Source organism: Xyrauchen texanus, chromosome 44 (assembly GCF_025860055.1).
Source record: "Xyrauchen texanus isolate HMW12.3.18 chromosome 44, RBS_HiC_50CHRs, whole genome shotgun sequence".
Classification (NCBI taxonomy): domain Eukaryota; kingdom Metazoa; phylum Chordata; class Actinopteri; order Cypriniformes; family Catostomidae; genus Xyrauchen; species Xyrauchen texanus.
Genome location: NC_068319.1, coordinates 2,493,860 through 2,519,438, shown reverse-complemented (window position 1 = coordinate 2,519,438; position 25,579 = coordinate 2,493,860). Strand labels below are relative to the sequence as shown.

Sequence of the window (25,579 nt, the reverse complement as noted above, 5' to 3'; positions counted from 1 at the left end):
CTCTGATTGTAGGAATAATGTAAAGATGTAAAAAGGAGCCTGATGAAAGGAATCTGTAAAGAAGACCCAACCAGTCACAATGTCAGAATATTTCAATTTAGCCATATAAACATTAGGTGTTATTTTTTTCCTCAGATGTTACTGTTGTTAATATAAATATGTTCACCTGCACCCCAACCTCAAAGTCAATGCTGTTCTGTCAAATGTGCATTTCAATGCACATAACATGTAATATTATTGGTAATTGCACCGGTGATCCCTAGGCATGTGCTGGTGCCACGTTGTCAACGCCCCTTTGAGGGCACAAATAAACCCTGATGTCGCCCAGGCTGAAAATTAGTTTGACACTCCTGTTTCAAGCTATTCCTCAGCCAGTATGTGTTAATATGGGTCAGGCATTGCAGGCTTCAACGATTTCACCCGTTCAGGAAATGTGTTGTGGCGTTTTATCTGTACACAGTTGACAAACAGTGTTTGTCAGGAGACAGGAAACAGTTCTATGCCCGTGATGCTGGCATCAACACAGCAATAACAGATGGCAGTTTGGGAATGTGTGCCATACGGCCCACTCACGACAGACTGTGACCCGCACCTGAAGACTTTTCTTTCCAGGTTTAAAACCTTATGAATGTCAAATTTACCAGTAACCCAGATTCATCAGTAAGATTTAAACTAACAACAATGTATGATGGAAATACCATGTTATTTGGACATGTACCATGGAAATACCATGTTTTTTGGACATGTATGATGGAAATCCCATGTTATTTGGACATGTACGATGGAAATCCCATGTTTTTTGGACATGTACCATGGAAATCCCATGTTTTTTGGACATGTATGATGGAAATACCATGTTATTTGGACATGTACGATGGAAATCCCATGTTTTTTGGACATGTATGATGGAAATCCCATGTTTTTTGGACATGTATGATGGAAATCCCATGTTATTTGGACATGTACGATGGAAATACCATGTTATTTGGACATATACAATAGAAATACCATGTTATTTGGACATGTACGATGGAAATACCATGTTATTTGGACATGTACGATGGAAATACCATGTTATTTGGACATGTACGATGGAAATACCATGTTATTTGGACATGTACCATGGAAATACCATGTTATTTGGACATGTACCATGGAAATACCATGTTATTTGGACATATACTATGGAAATACCATGTTATTTGGACATGTACCATGGAAATACCATGTTATTTGGACATATACTATGGAAATACCATGTTATTTGGACATGTACCATGGAAATACCATGTTATTTGGACATATACTATGGAAATACCATGATATTTGGACATGTACCATGGAAATACCATGTTATTTGGACATGTACCATGGAAATACCATGTTATTTGGACATATACTATGGAAATACCATGTTATTTGGACATGTACGATGGAAATACCATGTTATTTGGACATGTACCATGGAAATAACATGTTATTTGGACATATACTATGGAAATACCATGTTATTTGGACATGTACGTTGGAAATACCATGTTATTTGGACATGTACCATGGAAATACCATGTTTTTTGGACATGTACCATGGAAATCCCATGTTTTTTGGACATGTACCATGGAAATCCCATGTTTTTTGGACATGTACCATGGAAATACCATGTTATTTGGACATGTATGTTGGAAATAACATGTTATTTGGACATGTATGATGGAAATACCATGTTATTTGGACATGTATGATGGAAATACCATGTTATTTGGACATGTACCATGGAAATACCATGTTATTTGGACATGTACGATGGAAATACCATGTTATTTGGACATGTACGATGGAAATCCCATGTTTTTTGGACATGTATGATGGAAATACCATGTTATTTGGACATGTACCATGGAAATACCATGTTATTTGGACATGTACCATGGAAATACCATGTTATTTGGACATGTACCATGGAAATACCATGTTATTTGGACATGTATGATGGATAAACCATGTTATTTGGACATATACTATGGAAATACCATGGTACATGTCCAAATAACATGGTATTTCCATCATACATGTCCAAATAACATGGTATTTCCATGGAAACACACAGTTCAGCATAAATGATGCCGTTTACAAGCGCCATAAAACTAGATGAAACATGCATATTAATACCTTTTCGAAACTGCAGTAAGAGTTTGCCTTTGAATAATTCCAAAGTAAGCGTGTGTCCGCTGTCACTCTCCATGTGAATCAACATCCCAGAGTTCTGTAGGGTTTTGAAGTTCATGACTAACACGTCTTTATCTGTAGGACTCGTGCTGGGATCCAGTCTGTACAGGAAATGACTACTGCCATCAAACCCCACAACATCAGACCCTAAAAACACAGGATAAATAATGAACAAACAGTAACTGAGACTATACCATGTTAAAGCGGCTGTTACTCTTTATGCAGATGTTAAAATACGTTCTCATATACCAGTTTAATGTAATATCACTTTAACACACCTTCAAGATAAGTTAGAATTGGAAATGGAATGACTAGAATAGGTTCGTTGAAATCATAACTCATCCACTCGGTCCTAAACAAAAGGTTTTGGTCATGCACATTCTTCCAAAATGTTATACTGTAGTGACTTTCTCAAGGAGGACAGGAAAACAGGGGGTCTGGCACAAGGTAAGCCTTTTTAATTGTTTTTTATAATGTGCACACACACACACACGTAAGCACAGAAAATGCTGGGTTGCTGTACGTCCGTCTCCCTCTGCTCTGTGGCTGCTGGCTCTTTATCCGCTCTCCTCGCTCTACTGCAATTAGAGACAGGTGTTAGACATAATTTAGCTCAGGTGTGAGCCCTTACCGCTTTCTCTCCGGACGGGCGCTTGACCACGCCCCACTGCCACATACCCCCACCGCCCGACTCAGGCCGGGGCGTCATCCGGCCTGCCTACCACTCCCCCCCCCATTTCTGGAGAGGAAGTCAGCGGCAGCCATCTGCACCCCCGGTCTGTGGACCACCTTGAACTTAAAAGGCTGGAGGGCCAGATACCAACGGGTGATCCGGGCGCTAGTATCTTTCATGCGGTGGAGCCACTGCAGTGGGGCATGATCTGAGCAGAGGGTGAAGGCCCGCCCCAGCAGGTAGTATTGGAGGGTGAGGACCGCCCACTTGATGGCCAGACACTCCTTCTCTATGGTGCTGTACTTAGTCTCCCTTAAGGAGAGCTTCCGCCTAATGTACAGCACCGGCGCTCCTCTCCCTCCACCACCTGCGTAGAGTACGCCCCCAGCCCTCTGTCTGAAGCGTCCGCCTGCAATACAAAGGGGAGAGAGAAGTCAGGTGCATGCAAAAGCTGCCCCCACAAAGTGCAGCTTTAACCTGCGAACGCCTGTTGGCACTGCTCTGACCATTGGACCGGATCTGGAGCCCCTTTTTAGTGAGGTCAGTCAGCGGGCTGGTGACGTCCGAATAATTGGGTACAAATCTTCTGTAATAGCCAGCCAGCCCCAGGAACTGCCTCACCCCCTTTTTGGTCTTAGGTCTAGGGCAAGTCGCAATCGCCGCAGTCTTATCAATTTGGGGACGCACCTGGCCATGACCCAAGTGGAACCCCAGATACCGTACCTCCACACGCCCAACCACAAGACTTCTTGGGTTTGCGGTGAGCCCCGCCACGCAGCGATCTCAGGATCGGCCCTCAGATGTTGCATGTGCCGCTGCCAATCATTGCTGTAAATGATAATATCATCTAAATAGGCAGCGGCGTACGCGGTGTGCGGTCTGAGGATCCGATCCATGAGTCGCTGAAACGTGGCTGGTGCCCCAAACAAACCGAAAGGAAGCGTCACAAATTGGTGTAATCCAATTTTTTGGCGTACGTGAAGGCTGTTTTCTCACGGGACATTGGTGTCAAGGGGATCTGCCAATAACCCTTCGTTAAATCCAAGGTCGAATAAAATCGAAGCAGTACCTAACCGATCGAGCAGTTCATCAACACGGGCATTGGGTACGCGCCAAATTTAGACACCGCGTTGACTTTTCTGTAATCCACACAGAATCGAACAGACCCATCACTCTTGGGAACAAGAACAACCGGCTGGACCAATCACTGTGGGATTCCTCTATTACGCCCATATCAAGCATCGCGATCTAATTCTTCCCGTACTATTTTCTTTTTATGTTCGGGTAAGCTGATAGGCGGCAACGCACCACCGCGCCCGCTCGGTCTCGATGTGGTGCTGTATGATGTTTGTGCGGCCCGGTAGAGGGAAAACACGTCCGCAAATTCTTTTTGTAATTCAGAAACCTCTGTGAGCTGCCGCGGTGAGAGTTGGTCTCCACAAGGAACCGGAGTGTTGAGATTGTAGTTTTGTTTATCTCCGGTCCGAGCTCCGCCCTCTCGAACTACCGTGGCTAGCGCCACAGAGGCCGCTCCTCCCTCCATAATTTCAGGAGGTTGAGGTGATAAATTTGGCGCTACGCCTCTATCGGTACGCCTAACCTCATAATCGAGATCCCCACTGGCCGTGGTGACCTCAAAGGGTCCTTGCCACTTGGCGAGTAATTTAGAGCTCGATGTTGGGAGTAATACGAGTACCTTATCTCCCGGTGCAAATTCTCAGTAGCCGAGCACCCCTGTCATACAGCCGGCGCATGCGTTCTTGAGCTTGGAGCAAATTCTCCTGTGTTAGTTGCCCCAGTGTGTGGAGTTTTGCTCTAAGATCGAGAACGAACTGGATTTCATTTTTACTGTTAGAAGGTCCTCCTCCCACGCCGCGGATGATGTCAAGGACACCGCTGGGCGTCGCCCGCACAGCAGCTCAAACGGGAGAACCCGTGGAGGCTTGCGGACCTCTCGTACTGCAAACAACAGGGGTCTAGCCACTTATCCCAGTTCCTAGCGTCATCGCGGTACGCAATTTACTGAATCATGTTCTTGAGCTGCTTTATTAAATCGCTCCACTAGGCCATCTGTCTGCGGGTGGTAAACGCTAGTGCGAATCGATTTGATGCCCAAGAGCTCGTAAAGTTCGCGAAGTGTTCGTGGACATAAAAGTCGTGCCTTGATCGGTGAGGATTTCTTTCGAATCCCCACCCGGAGATTATCTTGAAGAGTGCCCCTGCAACACTACGCGCGGAGATGTTGCTCAGAGGCACTGCTTCCGGATATCGCGTCGCTGCAATCCACTAGGACTAACACGAGCTGATGTCCGCGTGCTGACCGCTCTAATGGCCCGACGAGGTCCATCCCAATTCTTTCGAAGGGGACCTCGATTAACGGTAGAGGGCGTAATGGCGCTTTTGGGGTGGCCGGTGGGTTTACCAGCTGACATTCACGGCACGCCGCGACACCACCTGCGGACGCCACCGCCAATGCCCGCCAATAGAAACGGGCTATTAGACGGAGAAGTGTTTTCCGCTCCCCTAGGTGACCGCCATGGATTATAGTGAGCCGCCTGGAAAACCATTTCCGGCGGCTCCGCGGAATCAATAATTGCGCTACTTCCTCCTTTGTTTGGGCGCCCTGCGCCACCCTGTATAAGCTGATCTTTAATAAGCTTAAAAATACGGATATGAAACGGCGACACCGGCCGGAGTTGTTGACCATCGATCACTCTCACTTGGTCAAAAGCGTGCTTAAGGGTTTCATCTCGCGACTGCTCCAAGGGGAAGTCCTCTCCGGAATTCTCGGAGAGGAGGAGCGACAACCTCGCCTCTTCCCACGCCATTCGAGCAGCCGAGGACGGCCCCGCTCAGCCTCCCCGCCAAAGCATCGCACATCACACATCCCTTTACTTCCATGCAGGACCCATCCGCACAAACCCCTCCAATAATTTTCTAAAATTCGGCCAATCAGTACCCAAGATTAGCGGATGGGTGAGGCGGAACTAACCGCTGCCTCCACACTATGTCTTTCTCCCCGAATTTGATCGCCAGAGTCACCACGGGATACTTGTGAATATCCCCATGCACACACCTCACCCTCACCAGTTTAGCTGAGCCCAGAGCCCGGGTTGAACCAAGCGTTGGTGGATGGTGGTCTGGTTACAGCCGGTATCCAACAAAGCTTGGTATGTACCCCCTGGATTCTTACCGAATCTGCACGCTCCAGCCCGATCGGGGCAGCCTGCTGAACATCGGAGACCCGCACCACTGCCCCTATTTCCATCAGCGGACACTGATCCCGAAGTGGTCCGGTCTCCGCACCTCCAGCAGACCGCCCAGGCGCTGCGGCCGCACCGTGCTGGCGGGTGCCCCCACCTGAGGAGGAGAGCGGCTGAAGGACGGGAAGGGCTAGGCGGTGTTCCCAAGTCCGGGAGGCTGGTCTCACAAACGCCCGCGCCTGCGGGGCAGGAACGGACCCTGGGGAGAGAGCAGAGCGAGAGGGAAGAGGGGAGGGAAAAAAACAGGGGAAGACACAGGGGAAGGGGAGACAGAGAGAGAGGGCTCATCCGCCCTGGGAATCGCCGCCATGTGGTCCTCCTCATGAGTCGCGACGGCTTCCTCCAGCGACGCCGGGCGGTGGCACTGGACCCACTCCGCCGTCTTCCGGGCAAACGCTGGACAAACTGCTCCAGTACCACCTGATCGACTAGCTCCTCGACGTCGCGGTCCCAGCGAAAGCAGCCACCTCCGACAGGCATCACGGAGCCGCTGGGCTAACGCAAACGGGCGGTCGGATTTATCGAGATTCAAGGCCCGGAAGAGCTGGCGACTTTCTTCGGACTCCGACCAACCCGTTGCAAGATGGCTCTCCTCAGATCAGGATAAGCCAGGAGGCTTGTTGCCGGCAGCTGTTGCGCCATGAGCTGTGCTTCCCGGACAACAGAGGGACTAGACGGGCTGCCCACTGGTCTTGGGGCCACCCCCAAATTTCCGCCGATCGCTCGAACAGATCGATGAATGCCTCTGGATCATCTGCCGCCCCATCTTCTGTAACGCTGGTGGGGGCAATGTGGCGCTGGTGTCCGGGGTCGCTGCTGCGGCTGGAGCGGCCTCCTGGCTGAGGAGGCTCGGATGGCGTGCCGGTCCTCTGCTTGAGCCCGCGATGATCTCGAAGAACCGACGATCCTGGTCTTGCCGGAGCTCAAGCAGGGATTGTTGGTGGCTCTGATGGAGTGTCGCGAGGGACTGGAGGACTTCCGCCAGCTGGGAGGACTCTATGGGGCTGACTCTGTTCCATCATCAATTTCTCCCGGTTTCGCACCAGTGTAGTGACTTTCTCAAGGAGGACAGGAAAACAGGGGTCTGGCACAAGGTAAGCCTTTTTAATTGTTTTTTTATAATGTGCACACACACACACACGTAAGCACAGAAAACGCTGGGTTGCTGTACGTCCGTCTCCCTCTGCTCTGTGGCTGCTGGCTCTTTATCCGCTCTCCTCGCTCTACTGCAATTAGAGACAGGTGTTAGACATAATTTAGCTCAGGTGTGAGCGCCCTTACCGCTTTTCTCTCCCGGACGGGCGCTTGACCACGCCCCCGCTGCCACATATACATTAGTGGTGATGTGTTGGCCCATAATGCATAGGCACAGCACAGCCACTTGACTGCTGTAAATGGAGCAGAAAGAGTTGAAAATGCTCATGTCAAAAAAAATGATGCAACGGCATGACACTGGACAGCACCTGGACGATCTGAGCAATAAATTATACACCCATTAGAACACAACTGAACACAATTCCTAATACTCTCCTCAATTTCTGAACATGGACACAATCCAACTGTAACTCATTTGTGTCTGTTTATCGACCTTAAGGAATTTTAGGTGATACATCTGAGAAAAAGTTGATACATAAACTAAATATATCTGCAAACTCATTCACCTTAATTCTCTGGAGCCATGAAAAGCAATAAAATATTTCCCTGGGTTGAGTTAATGCATTTGAGGCGAATAAACTTTATGCACGTTAATGGGTTGAGATGCCTAAAACCCTTCGCCAACAGCTCACAATGCCAGAAATGGTAAAACCGCTGCAGTTGTGCCCAGGATGATTTCACTGACAATACATCTCATTCTAACAGAGCCACAGGACAAAAGCAGCCACACACACGGGAGTACATTAGACCAATCAGAAACCAGCGCTGTTAGTTGCCGTTTTATTGATAGAAGGCTGGACGTGGTAGTCTGCGTTTAGGAGATAAGATACCACAACATGGGAGCTAGTTACAAGAACAGTTTGATGATTTGTTAATTGAAATTGTTTTATCATAGAGCACCACAATGAGTATCATTTATTGCTTGGTTCAATAAGATGGTCATTGTGCATTTGGTAAAAACAACAATTACAGTGTTCTCACGGGGAAACATTAGCATAACCTCATGAGATGTCTGTCACGCATGACTGATGTGTGCATTTTCCATTTCCCTTTTTGAGTTGTAACAAGTAGCACCTAATAAACATGCAAAATTGTTATTTAATTTTTTTTCTGGAGCAAATAATTTGACCACAAATGTATGTTCACTGTCAACCAAATGGTGAATCTATGTACTGATGATCATCGTCCCATGTGTGTCAAACATGTTGAGTGATCCAAACATCATCTGCAGCTTGAAACTGAACTTTTGATCAGATTTTAGGAGTGAACGCACTTAACTGCATAGTGAGCTATAGGATGCTCCCTTGCTCCCTATTTAGTGCATGACTTAACCTCCAGTGTGCTGTCTGTCTGGACTGGTCTCAGAACAGTTATAGGAGAGATATAGGATGCTCCCTTGCTCCCTATTTAGTGCATGACTTAACCTCCAGTGTGCTGTCTGTCTGCACTGGTCTCAGAACAGTTATAGGAGAGCTATAGGATGCTCCCTTGCTCCCTATTTAGTGAATGACTTAACCTCCAGTGTGCTGTCTGTCTGCACTGATCTCAGAACAGTTATATGAGAGCTATAGGATGCTCCCTTGCTCCCTATTTAGTGCACGACTTAACCTCCAGTGTACTGTCTGTCTGCACTGGTCTCAGAACAGTTATAGGAGAGCTATAGGATGCTCCCTTGCTCCCTATTTAGTGCACGACTTAACCTCCAGTGTGCTGTCTGTCTGCACTAGTCTCAGAACAGTTATAGGAGAGCTATAGGATGCTCCCTTGCTCCCTATTTAGTGCACGACTTAACCTCCAGTGTGCTGTCTGTCTGCACTAGTCTCAGAACAGTTATAGGAGAGCTATGGGATGCTCCCTTGCTCCCTATTTAGTGCATGACTTAACCTCCAGTGTGCTGTCTGTCTGCACTGGTCTCAGAACAGTTATAGGAGAGCCATAGGATGCTCCCTTGCTCCCTATTTAGTGCACGACTTAACCTCCAGTGTGCTGTCTGTCTGCACTGGTCTCAGAACAGTTATATGAGAGCTATAGGATGCTCCCTTGCTCCCTATTTAGTGCACGACTTAACCTCCAGTGTGCTGTCTGTCTGCACTGGTCTCAGAACAGTTATATGAGAGCTATAGGATGCTCCCTTGCTCCCTATTTAGTGCACGACTTAACCTCCAGTGTGCTGTCTGTCTGCACTGGTCTCAGAACAGTTATATGAGAGCTATAGGATGCTCCCTTGCTCCCTATTTAGTGCACGACTTAATCTCCAGTGTGCTGTCTGTCTGCACTAGTCTCAGAACAGTTATATGAGAGCTATAGGATGCTCCCTTGCTCCCTATTTAGTGCACGACTTAACCTCCAGTGTGCTGTCTGTCTGCACTGCTCTCAGAACAGTTATAGAGAGCTATAGGATGCTCCCTTGCTCCCTATTTAGTGCACGACTTAACCTCCAGTGTGCTGTCTGTCTGCACTGGTCTCAGAACAGTTATATGAGAGCTATAGGGTGCTCCCTTGCTCCCTATTTAGTGCACGACTTAACCTCCAGTGTGCTGTCTGTCTGCACTGGTCTCAGAACAGTTATATGAGAGCTATAGGATGCTCCCTTGCTCCCTATTTAGTGCACGACTTAACCTCCAGTGTGCTGTCTGTCTGCACTGGTCTCAGAACAGTTATATGAGAGCTATAGGATGCTCCCTTGCTCCCTATTTAGTGCACGACTTAACCTCCAGTGTGCTGTCTGTCTGCACTGGTCTCAGAAAGTTCTACCGCTCTACCACCTGAGCCACAGCCGGATGTAGCTTAAAAGCTCTAGGAGGAATTACAGTCAGAAATGTTGGTCTTTGTTTAGGGATTTTGTAGAGTAAAGTTTGTAGAATAACAGGACGTTAGCTTTGACAAGCCACAGAATGACTCCAAACAGCTTTTAAACACTCCCCCTGCCTGCTATTGGTCAAGCCAATCAGATAATCCCGCCCCAAACTCACACCACTGGCTGAGCAACACCGACTCAACCTAAAAATGGCTCACTTATAGTAGCCTATAGAGAAAGTATTTTAACATCCAAATAATCACAAACGTCACCTTTAAAGCAAAAGCATAATTTAAATGTCTTGATCATACTTACTGTATTGACAGCCGTACACTTCCAGTCTCAGTCCAACTCTGCCGTTCTGATTCCAGTCCAGCGGTAATATTCTGAGGTACTGAGCGAGTACTGGATGCTGGAGTTTGTACATCACCACACTGTCGGCGTTAGAGTTCCCAGAAAAAGCCTTAAATTGAAAAGGAAAAACGTTGCGATTATGTGTTATGGTGACCTCATTTGCATTCATAGGAATCCATATGCAATGCGTTTACACACATTTGTGCACTTTTGGATAGTCACTCAATATCAATATCATCATATTGACAGCTCTGACTGAACGGAACTGAAACGGAGATCTTTTAGATGTCGAAAAAATGTGATGACTTGTAAATGTAAAGCCATTTGCACACTTAGTGTGACAAAATATAAATGTATACAAATGTGCATGTGATCAAAGACTAATACAAAATACAAATAAGATCACATTATCAGAAGTTCTACATGAGTTACAAATATGTTTTCACATGAGATCATAAAGATGCAGTTTGTTGATGCTGAATTTAGCATGACAAGTGAGTTTACGTAGGCCGTGACAAGTCTATAGATCACTGCTCAGATTCGACTTAATACACAGCGAGACTGTAGTGATTCAACATTGCTAGGGGTCAATAACCAGCTGACATATTTACAGCTCAGACTGCCATTCTCACATGAATACTGGTGTACACGTCTCCCATCACCTCACTGTACCAATGGAAATCAATACTGACATCTTATAACCTGCAAAACCCTCATGCTAGAGCTTACCCTGCTGAAAAACACACCATAAACCAGCCGAGAGGGGTTAGCTGGTCTCCTAGCTTGGCCTGACTGGTTAGACTGGCCGGGATTGATGGTTTTAGAGGGGGTTTAGGTGCTTGTCAAGAAGGAACGTAAAAAACTAAATATTTCCAAAATGAACTAGTCATTTGGTTTCAGGTTTCCAGATTCTTGTAGGAGGTTTAAATAAAGTAAGACACAATATTGTGTTCAAAAACCGCTAGCCAGAGCGCAACGTAACCGAACCATCTAAGGGTCATGATATGCATTATGAAAAATTAGGAAATGTCTTAATTGACAAGCTCAAAAATACAGCAGAGGCAACACGCAACAACCTAAGATATCCGTCTGAATGTGAATTGCTGTATCTTGGCTCAGTAGCACCGTTCCAACCTGCACGATTGATCAAGAGGGGCGCAATATCTATAGAGCTGACAGAACGGCTGTGGACTCTGGTAAAAGCAAAGGTGGGGGTGTTTGCATCCATGTAAACAGAACTTGCTGCACCAATGCTGTTACTACCAAATCCCACTGTTCTGCCGATATCGAGTACCTCTTTATCAAGTGCAGACCCTTTTACCTACCCCGTGAATTTACATCTACCATAATCGCTGCACTATATGTACCCCTGGATGCTAATGCTAAGCTAGCCATGAAGGAACTCTCTTCTGTTGTTAGTAAACTCCAAACAACCTCTCCTTGGCCCAGGCCAGTGTCCCCACCTGCTTCAAAACAGCCACCGTTGCACCAGTACCAAAACATGATGCTGCAGTGGCCCCCAACGACTTCCGCCCCATTGCTCTTACTCCCATCATCCCACATGTCTGCCCCCAACACTGGACCCATATCAGTTCGCCTACAAACCCAACAGGTCAACCGAGGATGCTATCGCCTCAGCTCTTCAGTTCTGCCTTCAATACTGTGATTCCATCCAAGCTCACTGATCTTGGCATCAGCCCCTCTCTCTGTAACTGGACCTTGGACTTTCTCAGTAACAGACCACAGTCTGTTAGGATCAGCAACCACAACTCCTCCACCCTCACTTTGAACACTGGTGCACCACAGGGCTGTGTGATGAGTCCAATCCTCTTCTCCCTCTTCACCCTCGACTGCATACCTGGGCATAACTCCATAATCAAGTTTGCAGATGACACCACGGTGGTAGTCCTGATCAGCGGCGACGATGAGACGGCCTACAGGGAAGAGGGACAGCACCTGGCAGTGTGGTGTGCCAACAACAATCTCACACTCAACACCCAGAGGATCAAGGAACTGATTGTGGACTACCGGCGGACTAAGGGAGTGTGGAAGGGCCACACATACACTCATCTACATGGATGGGGACGAAGTTGAGCGTGTGACTAGCTTCAAGTTCCTGGGTGTCCATATCTCTGAGGATCTTTCCTGGACCAACAACACCTCCACTCTGATCAAAAAGGCACAACAGCGCCTTTCCTTCCTTAGGAAGCTAATGAAAGCTCACCTGTCCTCCCCCATCCCACTGCACTATTGAAAGTATCCTAAAAAACTGCATCACAGTGTGGTATGGCAACTGCACTGTCTCAGACCAGAAGGCCCTCCAGCGGGTGGTGAAAACTGCCCAATACATCACTGGTGTTCAGCTACCCTCCATCAAAGACATTCACCACAAACGCCGCCTAAGGAGGGTGAGAAGCATTATCAAAGACACCTCTCACCCCAACCATGGGGTGCATATATATATGCATATATTACACCTCATTCTGTACCATGCATCAGTCAGTGTATATACTTCTTGTACTGCATTTGTAGACATTTGCATTGAGCTGGTCTCTTCTTTTCTACCTCTTAACTCCATCTTTATTGGAAATACTCATATATATATATATATATATATATATATATATATATATATATATATATATATATATATATATATATATATATATATATATATATATTATTATATACCTATTGCTATTTGCACTTCTGGTTAGTTGCTAATTGCATTTCATGGCTCTGTACCTGTACTCTGCACAATGACAATAAAGTTGAATCTAATCTAATGTAATCTAATCTGTAGCACCGGGACTTTTGAAGGGGATTCATTTAAATAATTTCAAGCAGCATGTTATCTTTGTGTCCATGTTGTTTCATAACTTTTTGAAAAACATTGCAGGTCATGTGTTTGGCATCAATGTAAAGAAAACGTTATTTTTCTAAGGATATACAGTAGATTATGACTCTCATCCTAAGAAACGGCTGAAACATCATAATAAATAAATCAATAAATAAAATTAGCTAAATATTTACTTTTGTTTCTTATTTGACATCATATATCTTTGGGTGTAAATAAGGTGGCTCGGAACAACTGCTTTTGTTTTATTTCTAGTCATGTCAACTGTTTCTGAGAATAATGTTGTGTTGATTCGACAAAGCGATCAAAAGTTACAACATTACAAACATAATTGATCATGTGTCCAAAAGCTTCTCCAAACAAATAAAAGATAATAATTGTACATAAGAACTAATTACACATGCAAACACAACAATGACTAAAGGTTTGCATAGCATGCAGACATGATTTTAGTCATGAGATTACACAGAATGAGTTTCATTCTGTGCCATTTGAGTCATCATTGAGTCTTTGTCGTGTATTTGGCGCCATCTCCTGGTGGCCATATGTAACTTTGTGCTTCATGTGGATTATCTCATGATCTATACATCTGATTATCTTGTGTGTGGACTCGATTGAAAATATTTCACAGAATAATGATATGTGATGTTTTATGTTCTGTTTATTTTTTTGTGAAGTTATAAGCAAAAATGTGGCATAATAAGCAACACCAACATAATTGTCAAAGACTTATAATTAGCTGTTACTCGCTATAGTTTTGTATTAGTTGTATTTTACTCTTGGAGAGCTTTCCAACAACATATGACACTTGACTATTTTATCAGTTTGATGTTTTTACTGATTGCAATGCATTTTAATTTCACATTTAAAACATTTCAGATTTTCTGCAAATTTCAAAGCACTTGTTCAGTTTTGGTCATAATGTCACATGCATTGTAAAATAGAGCTTCTGAGCTTTCAAACGATACTTATTTTGTGATGGTCAAGACTGGAGTTATTAATATTTTGACAATATTAGTTTGTATCTGAAATTAAAGGGTTAAAATACTTTCCTTGCAAATTAAATACATGCATGTGTATTATCATTTATTTAACAAAAGTCACAAATGTCAACTAAAAAAATAAATAAATAAAAGTCATGAGTGTCTAAAAGGGTCTTCTTTGTTTTGTTTTATTATTATTAGTGGTGCTTGCAAAGCAACACTATTGTAATCTCACATACTTATTATTCTATCTCTGTACAAAACTTCGGCACCTAATTCGTCCCGCACCATTTGGCGTAGACCCACGAATGAGATGTCAAATCGAACGGCCTATTGAGGACACATGTGCTATGACTTTTCTAAGCGATCGGGTGTACGATGTTCGCACAGCGGATGAAAAAGCGGCCAAAAAAGTCCCATTGACTTAACATCGCCTTGCGAACTGCTCTAACATGCTAAAAACGTGTTAGCATCATGCTAACACATGTTAGCATCACCTAGCGAAGTGCTAAAACATGCTAAAAACGTGCTAGCATCATGCTAACACATGCTAGCATCGCCTAGCGAACTGCTCTAACGTCCTAAAAACATGTTAGCATCATGCTAACACATGCTAGCATCGCCTAGCGAAGTACTAAAACATGCTAAAAACGTGCTAGCATCATGCTAACACGTGCTAGCATCGCCTAGCGAAGTGTTAAAACCTGCTAAAAACGTGTTAGCATAATGCTAACACATGCTAGCATCGCCTAGCTAAGTGTTAAAACCTGCTAAAAACGTGTTAGCATAATGCTAACACATGCTAGCATCACATAGCGAAGTGCTAAAACATTCTAAAAACGTGCTACCATCATGAAAAACACATGCAAACAACATTCTAGTACCATTATTTTAGTGCTTAGCAAAAAGTTATAAAATGCTATTTGATGAGTTTTGCCATGGCAAGCACCACTCACATTTTCTTCAGGAAATGTACCTATCTAGTTATTATTATTATTTATTTTGCATGCTGGTTACACCACCTGACTTTGATTTGGTGCACAAATAACTTAATAGATCCAGACAAACAAAAATGGAGGATCTTGTCACTGACCCACAAACAAAGATGAGATCTAGACAAACTAGTCGACCTCGCTGATGGACTTAAGGAGCTAATTCAACTCCAGAAAGCTAGTGGCGTCTTTGAAGCCGGGTAGCTTCCAAATAATATCCTGCCAGCGACTGTAGTCGGCAAGCGGAGTCAGCGAGTAGAGTAATTGTGGATTATTGTGCAGGGAGGAACTTTCATTTTGTCCTTCTATCTGTCAGAAATGTGTGCAATTTGGACTTTGTGAGCGCCGAGTAATTCCGAGCTGAGTAGCGTTCTCAGTGCCTTTGAAGGGATCACGGATCTAGCGGAGCAGAGTGTTAAGCCCAACAAATTGCTCTGTTTCCTGCTGCAGCGGCGCATCTCATTTGCTCTAAAGTGGCATGTGAAGTATGCCAAGAGTCAAGGTACAAATCCTCTCACACTCGAAAGAGAGGGAGAACAGCGCCTGCGATTAAAGACAAAATCGTGACTCACGGTTCTTGCGGCATCGGTGGTGCTGTTGTCTACCGAACAGATCAAGCAAATGTGAGATGACTAACTGTACGGAGTAGATTAAAGGAATGTGTCACCCAAAATGACTTTATTTCTTCTGTGAAACGCAAAAGTAGAGGCAGAATGTTCACAGTGCTCCTTTAAATCAAGTAGAGTAAATGGGGATTGACACGGCCAAAAAGCATCATAATAGTAGTTCATTTGACTTGTGTGCTACAGCCTAAGTCTTCTGAAGCCATACAACGTTTTGCGTGATGAACTGCCCACAATTGAAGTCATTATTGACAGAAATACCCCCTGCATTGTAGCTCTCAAACCACATTTGCACTTCTTCAAACAGGGTGACCACAGAGCTAAAAGTGGACTTTTAGTAACACTTTATCTTGTCTAAGCACCATTCATCTCAAGTAAAACTTCACACGAGCGATGCGTTCAACGCTTACCCCGATGCTGTCTTCCTGTCGGTATGGTCTCCAGTTGTGACCCGTGTCACTGAACATGAGCAGGTAGCGTGTGACCCAGTCAGAACTCCCATATCGGCCTTGTGTGGCGATGGCTGTGACCTCCATCCGCCGTTCCAGGTTAATTTCAAGCCACTGATATTTATTCGAGTCCAGCGGAGACCATCCTCCAGCACCTGAAGTTACAAGAGACAAACGGACCTTTTCACTGACTGTGATGATGACTTGCACGTTCATAAATGCACAAAGACACATAAAATAACACTTAATATAACAGGACTTTGTGCAACAACAGAGTCGATTTACCTGCATAATATGGCAACTCTGCGACTCGTAACTGCAACACAATACTTGCACCTAGCAGATGTTGCACCTTCTCAACAGCACGGGGTAAATCGATTTTAATGGTTATAAATGGATCATCTCCATCGTAAATCATGATAAGAGGACATAACAGAGGGGCATTGGATGGAGACATCAGACAGGTGCAGCCAAGAACACCCAAAATGAGTCACCCGGTGCTCACACTCATCATCAGGACAGATAACGTGATTTTTTGTCTTAGATTTGTCTCAGCTGTTGACATACAGTAAGAGTATAGAGCTACATAATGAATGTTTTAGATTCACTAAAAAGAACCGGTTCATAAGAGTCATTAGTTTGGGAATCAGACTACACATGTTTTGTGCTTTACATTAAAAAGAACCGGTTCATAAGAGTCATTAGTTTGGGAATCAGACTACACATGTTTTGTGCTTTACATTAAAAAAGAACCGGTTCATAAGAGTCATTAGTTTGGGAATCGGACTACACATGTTTTGAGCTTTACATTAAAAAGAACCGGTTCATAAGAGTCATTAGTTTGGGAATCAGACTACACATGTTTTGTGCTTTACATTAAAAAGAACCGGTTCATAAGAGTCATTAGTTTGGGAATCAGACTACACATGTTTTGTGCTTTACATTAAAAAGAACCGGTTCATAAGAGTAATTAGTTTGGGAATCAGACTACACATGTTTTGTGCTTTACATTCAAAAGATCTGGTTCATAAGAGTCATTAGTTTGGGAATCGGAGAACACTGGCTGTGCTGTAAGTTTTTGATTCACTAAAAAGAACCGGTTCATAAGAGTCATTAGTTTGGGAATCGGACTACACATGTTTTGTGCTTTACATTCAAAAGATCTGGTTCATAAGAGTCATTAGTTCGGGAATCGGACTACACTGGTTGTGCTGTAAGTTTTTGATTCACTAAAAATTTCCGGTTCATAAGAGTGATTAGTTTGGGAATCAGACTACGTATGTTTTGTGCTTTACATTCAAAAGATCTGGTTCATAAGAGTCATTAGTTTGGGAATCGGACTACACATGTTTTGTGCTTTACATTCAAAAGATCTGGTTCATAAGAGTCATTAGTTTGGGAATCAGACTACACTGGCTGTGCAGTAAGTCTTTGATTCACTAAAAAGAACCGGTTCATAAGAGTCATTAGTTTGGGAATCAGACTACACATGTTTTGTGCTTTACATTCAAAAGATCTGGTTCATAAGAGTCATTAGTTTGGGAATCGTACTACACAGGTTTTTTGCTTTACATTAAAAAGATCTGGTTCATAAGAGTCATTAGTTTGGGAATCAGACTACACAGGTTTTTTGCTTTACATTAAAAAGATCTGGTTCATAAGAGTCATTAGTTTGGGAATCAGACTACACAGGTTTTTTGCTTTACATTAAAAAGATCTGGTTCATAAGAGTCATTAGTTTTGGAATCAGACTACACTGGCTGTGCTGTAAGTTTTTGATTCACTAAAAAGAACAGGTTCATAAGAGTCATTAGTTTGGAAATCGGACTACACATGTTTTGTGCTTTACATTCAAAAGATCTGGTTCATAAGAGTCATTAGTTTGGGAATCAGACTACACATGTTTTGTGCTTTACATTCAAAAGATCTGGTTCATAAGAGTCATTAGTTCGGGAATCGGACTACACTGGCTGTGCTGTAAGTTTTTGATTCACTAAAAAGAACCGGTTCATAAGAGTCATTAGTTTGGGAATCGGACTACACTGGCTGTGCTGTATGTTTATGATTCACTAAAAAGAACTGGTTCATAAGAGTCATTAGTTTGGGAATCGGACTACACTGGCTGTGCTGTAAGTTTTTGATTCACTAAAAAGAACAGGTTCATAAGAGTCATTAGTTTGGGAATCAGAATACGCATGTTTTTTGCTTTACATTAAAAAGATCTGGTTCATAAGAGTCATTAGTTTGGGAATCAGACTACACAGGTTTTGTGCTTTACATTCAAAAGAACTGGTTCATAAGAGTCATTAGTTTGGGAATCAGACTACACATGTTTTGTGCTTTACATTAAAAAGAACCGGTTCATAAGAGTCATTAGTTTGGGAATCGGACTACACTGGCTGTGCTGTAAGTTTTTGATTCACTAAAAAGAACCGGTTTATAAGAGTCATTAGTTTGGGAATCAGACTACACTGGTTGTGCTGTATGTTTTTGATTCACTAAAAAGAACTGGTTCGTAAGAGTCATTAGTTTGGGAATCAGACTACACTGGTTGTGCTGTAAGTTTTTGATTCACTAAAAGAACCGGTTCATAAGAGTCATTAGTCCGGGAATCGGACTACACTGGCTGTGCTGTAAGTTTTTGATTCACTAAAAAGAACCGGTTCATAAGAGTCAGTTCAGAAATTGGACTATAATAGTATACAATATAATAGCAGTTTTGTACCATGTTCCATCTGCATCAGTGGAAAATTCCATGTTCAGGAACCGATAACGGAAATGAAAGTCATGAAAAACATACAGTTCCTTTGAGTATTTCTCAATTTGCTCTCCCTTTAATCATATTTCTCTCTAGGAGAAACAACGGAGATATTAAAAAGAACTCCGATACTCAGTCTGCTCTCTACTTTATACCGTATGTCTCTTTGGATCATGGGTGATATGTTCAATGCTCATCATGTTCACTCAAAAAGAACAATCTGCACTCTCACAGTTAACTTCACTGTAGCATAACAAGCCTATTTTATTATTTAGGACAGCAGCGAAAAGCCGAGTTAAACCAGCGGCAGACATCGACATGACCACGGAAAGAGGACGTGAAGACGCTTGAGTTTGGCTCATTATCGAGAGTCGAACGGAGGGGTGGACAGACAAGAGAACGTCCATACACATGTGTCGAATTTAAAACAACGTTCAGTGTCCAGAAAGCAGCTTCTACTTTGCTTTTTTAATTTAACGACATAAAAAATGACATTCACCCATTTTCGGTTAATTTGGTATCACCAAAAATTAGAAACACACAATATAAAAATGGAAAAATCCACATCCAGGACGTGATAAATGTTTCAACGTATATGAAACGTAGTTTCAGTTGACTCAACATGAGACGGTATTCTTCCAGTTCATCCATAATGTGGTTTGATCCAGACATAAATATTTCCGATTTTTCCACTTCAATGACCTCTGAACGGACTTCATTAAACTGTAATAACCTCATTCTGAAAAAGCTTCATCTCTCTCAGATGTCAGTTTGAATAAAGCACAAGTCTGTCATTCATTGCACATTTTGCCTCCAGAGCAGATAAAACTGTTCCTACAAATGAACAGAATTATTCAAGTTAATCAGCGGCCACAGACGAGGTCAGCAGAAGGCCGCTTTAAAACTCATTTAAATGACCGTTTCATCCTATTACAGCACCTGAGAATCACCAGACCCCAACAAATCTACATTAAAAATTTGGAATGATTTGATAAAAATGTGCATTTATGGTTTGAGAAAAGCTTAATTCTTGTAAATTAATATTCCGGGTTCAAACAACAACATTTGTGGCATAATGTTGATTACCACAAAAATTAATTAATTTATTAAAAAATAAAAAATGAAGCAAATATCGATGTTACAGTGCGGCACTTACAATGGAAGTCAATGGGGTACATTTTTGGAGGGTTTAAAAGTGGAAATGTGCAGCTTATATTTTTATAAAAGCACTTGCATTCATTCTCCTGTTAAAACTTGTGTATTATTTGAGCTGTAAAGTTGTTTAAATCAGCATTTTATGGTCACTTAAGGGTTAACGGTAGCACAGATGTGGTTAGTGAGTGATTTGATCACACTTAAGTCATGTTAACACACATATTGTTTATGTCTTGTGTCTATATGTTTGAAACAGTGAGTATTTTAACGTTTACAGATTAAACCCCATTGACTTCCATTGTAAGTGTCTCACTGGAACAGATTTATAACTGATTAAAGGAGGGATGATTACAAATTAATTTATGTGGTAATTATCATTATGCAACAAATGCTTTCGATTGCGCTTAACTTGTATTGAAACTGAAAAAATATATTTTAATTTCCTAAAATGTAAAATAACCAATGAAAATGAGTCATATATATATATATATTTGTTTTTGGTGTAACAACCCACATCTCCCTAGCAACCACCTGGCAACCACACACAACCCCTTAACAACCACATAGCAACCCCTTAGCAACCCCTAATAAATCAAAATATTTTGGTGTTGTCAGAATTTTTTTAATATCTTGAAATGAGATTTGGTCGATATGGCTAAAAAATTATATCTCAATATTTTTCATCCTACTAACGATATATATTCGATATACATGTTGTTAATTACGTATTTGCTCTGAAATGACTAAAAACGTATTATTTTTTTATTTTTTTAATCAGAGGAACCATAATCTCGTCCAAGCAGCCATTGTAGCCAAATACATTACATTTATAAAAGGCATTAAATAAAAATCACTTTTTAAATAATGAAGGCATGTTCCCTCAGTTTTTCACTAAATTAAAAAAGGGAGAATGATATCTAATAATTTATCAAATGCATATTTTATATACAATGATACATACTGTAGTATATTAATAAAGAACATTATTTACCTTCATATATTTTTACGTAAACATTTTTATACTAATGAACAAGGTGGAGCTTTTATTTTGAAACTGAAAGTGTTGTGTGTCGTTTCCAATGTTTCTGCTACACAGTTCCACCTCTGAGATTTGTATAATAACTTGTAGCGATCACTAATGTTTGAAACTGTGACTGCTTAAAACTTGCAGTACTTTTATTTCAACAATGCATGTGAACAGATCTCCTCCTGAAGCGCACACAGACATGATTATCTGTCTCCCACTGCAGCCTTTTGCCATTCAATATTCACATGTGACCTTTTGATTAATTGTGCAGCCCTGAAGGATTGTGAAATGAGTCACCTGATGCTCTTTATGAAACTTAATGTCCAAATAAAAAGCATTTAAAAGTCATTGTGATATGCACGATATTGTTTCATTTATATCATCAGGAAAATCGTAGTGATTATATCGTTAATATTCGATTTATCGCCCAGTCCTACTTGAAATGCAAAAATGCATCTGTTAAAAATAAGTAAAATTTCTCACATTCAAAAGATAACATTTTAGGACAATTAAACACATTTAAATACCTTGTAATCTCTGATTTCTGTAATGTATCCATTAAAAATGTACTGTAAATGTTTCAATCAGCATAGATTAAATTACTAAATACTGGGGGGGGTCTGGGGAAGCTGAGCAAGTAAAGACACTGACTTCCACACCCGGAGTTGTTTGAATCCAGGGCGTGCTGAGTGACTCCAGTCAAGTCTCCTTAGCAACCAATTGGGCCGGTTGCCAGGGAGGGTAGAGTCACATGGGGTAACCTCCTCGTGGTCGCTATAATGCGGTTCTCGCTCTCAGTGTGGTGCTTGAGTTATGCGTGGATACCGCGGAGAATAGCGTGAGCCTCCACGTGTGCTACGTCTCCACGGTAACGCGCTCAACATGTCACGTGATAAGATGTGCCACCCGGATTGAGGCGAGTCACTACGCCACCATGAGGACTTAGAGCGCATTGGCATTTGGGCACACTAAATTGGGGAGAAAAAAATACAAAATAAAATAAAATAAAATGTCTGATTTATAAATGTCACTATTTAAACAATATATTACCCTTCATATATTGTTGAAACACGTCAAGACCGGAATGAAAACTCGGGAAGCGGTTTCATGTGGTCTTTCACTTCATATTTTTATTCATATTTTCTGGTGAAATATGACCTGGATGTTCTTTAGGCAAGTTTTGTGAGATTCACCAAATATTCCAATTTCAAGTGCTGTAAACAACTGAAAGGAATGTGTGGAGCAGAGGGTGGGGCCAGGCTAGAATGTCGCACGCCCGGTCCCCAATCGGCCTGATGGGGCGTGTGAATGATAAAGGCGGCCGGTGACGACGGTTCGAGAGAGAGAGAGAATTACGGGCATGTCCGTCATGTGTGTGTTTATGTTTGTGCTTTTGGTTTAAGTTTTCATTAAATTATCATTTATATTGACAAGCCGGTTCTCGCCTCCTCCTTGCCCATCTTAACCCCCTTACATTGGTGCCGAAACTCGGGAAGGAGGAGGGATGCCCGTCGCAGAGTCCTCGACACTACCGTCCACCCGGGGAGCGCCGCTGCCATCTGCCGAGTGACGGAGTATCCCGACCGCCCGGACGCGGGGAACGGCCGCCGTCCGCGGGGCGAGTGGGGACTGGATTCCCCGACCGCCTGGAGCGATGGAGCTGCTGCCGGGGGCGGAGGAGTGCCCTGCCGTCCCCCAGAAACGCGGAGGGGTCGAGGGAAGACCGCCGTCCGCGAGGGGAGGAGGGAAGTAACTCCCCGATCGCCTGGAGCGGTAGGGCCACTGCCAGGGGCGGAGGAATGTCACCAGGTGCCGCCAGAACAGCGGAGGGGCGTTCTGTCTGCTGGGGGTTGGAGGTTTGACTCCGGTTCGCCCGGAGAGGTGCGGCTGTCGTCCGCCGGAGAGTGTGGAGGAGTGTACGAGGACCACGTGACGGTACAGCAGAGAACTGGTGAGTGAGCTTTTTCTCTCTCTCTCTTTCGCACCGTGTTGGCCTTTTCCCTCGCCTATTTTGTTTTTTTTGTTGTTGTTTTCCCCTCCTGTCTCCTCCCAGGTTGAGGAAGGCGGGGATGACCTGACTGGGCGCAAAGCACGCCCCTCCCCAGGGAAAGAGAGAGGGGGTGGGGGGGTGGGGGTAGGTCATGCCGGTGGTACCCCGACCTGAGGTAATGCCGGGAGGAGTGTGGAGCAGAGGGGGGCGGGGCCGGGCTAGAATGTCGCACGCCCGGTCCCCAATAGGCGCGAGGGATAAAAGTGGTTCAGAGAGAGAGAGAGAGAATTACGGGCATGTCCGTCATGTGTGTGTTTATGTTTGTGCTTTTGGTTTAAGTTTCCATTAAATTATAATTTATATTGACAAGCCGGTTCTCGCCTCCTCCTTGCCCATCTTAACCCCCTTACAGAATGATATACAACGTAAATGTATATCTGGCTAGAAAGTCGCAAACTGTGTTCCAATAAATAGTACATGTCTGTCCAAGAACTGGCCGCAATCTCATCTATTATTTACCATGTTTCCACCAGTGAGTGCCAAGGGACAAAAGCTACTTTAGAAGGAGACGGTTTCAGCAAAAACGTCTGTCAAAAATAGAAGCCACGTCTATAATGTCGAGCAGACGTGATCGTTTGCAGATTAGCTTTGATGAAGCTAATAAAGCACAAATAGATGTTGAAAGCAGCCACCTGGTCTGTCGTACCTTGAGTGAATATAAGAAAGGATACAGAGTTTAATTGCATCTGCTGAGTTTACTGAAAGGGGTCCAATTAGAACGGCACACCGATCTAATCTGTTCTGTTTCGAAACGATTGCATACCAACAGGAAACGTCATCAACGGCTGTTTCAACTCTATTCACATCACTTGAATGTGACACACAAGACAAATTTGCAAGTTGAAAAGGAAACATGTGAAAAGGTAAATTACAGTTATTATCGTTTGGTCACGGACTGGGATAAAGTCACATAAATGGCTGTTTTCACGCAGTTCAAAATGAAATACACTCAATTTTCCATGTGTTTGTAACGTGCATGCATTGCTTTCAAATTACTGATTGAGTTATCATCTTTTGCTTCAGTATATAATGTTCTCATAAGTATGGCTTTTATATCCCGGGGATAAAATACATAATTGAAACAGCTCTGTTGCTGCTAGCGGCTATCAACACGATCACATTTGCATTCTAATTAAAGCCACTGTGTGGTATCCATATCTATGTATTTATCTGTGACCTAGCACATAACAATTACACCTGCTGATAATCTAATACCCGACGTTTTAACCGTCTGCTAATGGCACCCGTAATGATAGAGAGATTTCTGAGAGACGCGAGGGCCCGTGAGCTTTGGAGAATCAGCACAAGCTGCTGTATAAATTTATCCCGTGATTGAAAGCGCCTTACTGTGATATCCCGGCAGGTTTGCATAACAGCATACAGCATGTAATCTGGCCTGAGATTGTGAGCGTTCTAATGGGAGAAATAACACAAATAGACGTCTCATGTGAAGCATCAATTCATTATTGGTCTATTAGAGTTCTTTGATCTATAATTTAACCATTAAGGGATTAAAATGTTTGCTAGCCATCAAGAGAGTGTTTAACTAGTGTCTGTAATTAAATGCACATCTTAAAACCTGGTCTTGAATGGCAGCAAAATAAAGTACATATCAATAATTCATCTCCTGCACGTGAGGTTGCAATAACGTGACGTGGCAGTTTGCTTGTTTGGCTTAGCAAACAACACATTTATTCTATGAGTTGTCTTTTTCAAATGGTGTCATCCATCAGAAATGGCTCGATTGAGTGAGAATGGGCCATCAACTCCATTGTCTAGACATTCACACATGTTTGTCGTCTTCTATAAGTACTTCAGGCTAAATGAAATGCCAAGATATTTGTGGCTCTATCAGAACCAAGTGAAATTTCAGAAAATCAATACGTATCTTAAACCAGCACTATACAGGACTTGAACTAAAGGTCAAACTGTGGTCTTTAAGATTTCTTGGTGGCAGGTGAAAGTTGGAAACGTGGAAAATAACAAATAGTTTGCCGTTCCTCGATGTCTGAATCTCGTTCAACAGACACTTACAGTGACCTTATAAACTATTTGGACTCTTAAGCCACACTTTAAAAGTCTCATTTACTTTACAGAAAGATAATAAACACAATTTTCAAGCAAAATGATTAAACAATATATTACGTTTTTAATATATACAAACCAGATCAAACAAGATCAGACTTGAAATCTCAGATCAATCTGAAAATGACAAT

At 43.0% G+C, this 25,579-nt stretch overlaps 1 protein-coding gene across 2 annotated transcripts in view; it reads right to left on the bottom strand.

Moving 5' to 3' along the window:
- cntnap3 (contactin associated protein family member 3) overlaps window positions 1–25,579 on the bottom strand; it is a 136,189-nt gene that overhangs the window by 71,374 nt on the left and 39,236 nt on the right. Inside the window, exons 3-5 of one of the 2 annotated variants that reach the window (XM_052116844.1) lie at window positions 16,335–16,528; window positions 10,431–10,578; window positions 2,171–2,374 (exon numbers count right to left, since the gene is read on the bottom strand). In XM_052116844.1, the coding sequence (XP_051972804.1) occupies window positions 2,171–2,374; window positions 10,431–10,578; window positions 16,335–16,528 (546 nt within the window). Of the gene's footprint in view, window positions 1–2,170; window positions 2,375–7,444; window positions 7,486–10,430; window positions 10,579–16,334; window positions 16,529–25,579 lie in introns of those variants that run through there. The other variant, XM_052116845.1, reaches the window with a different exon arrangement.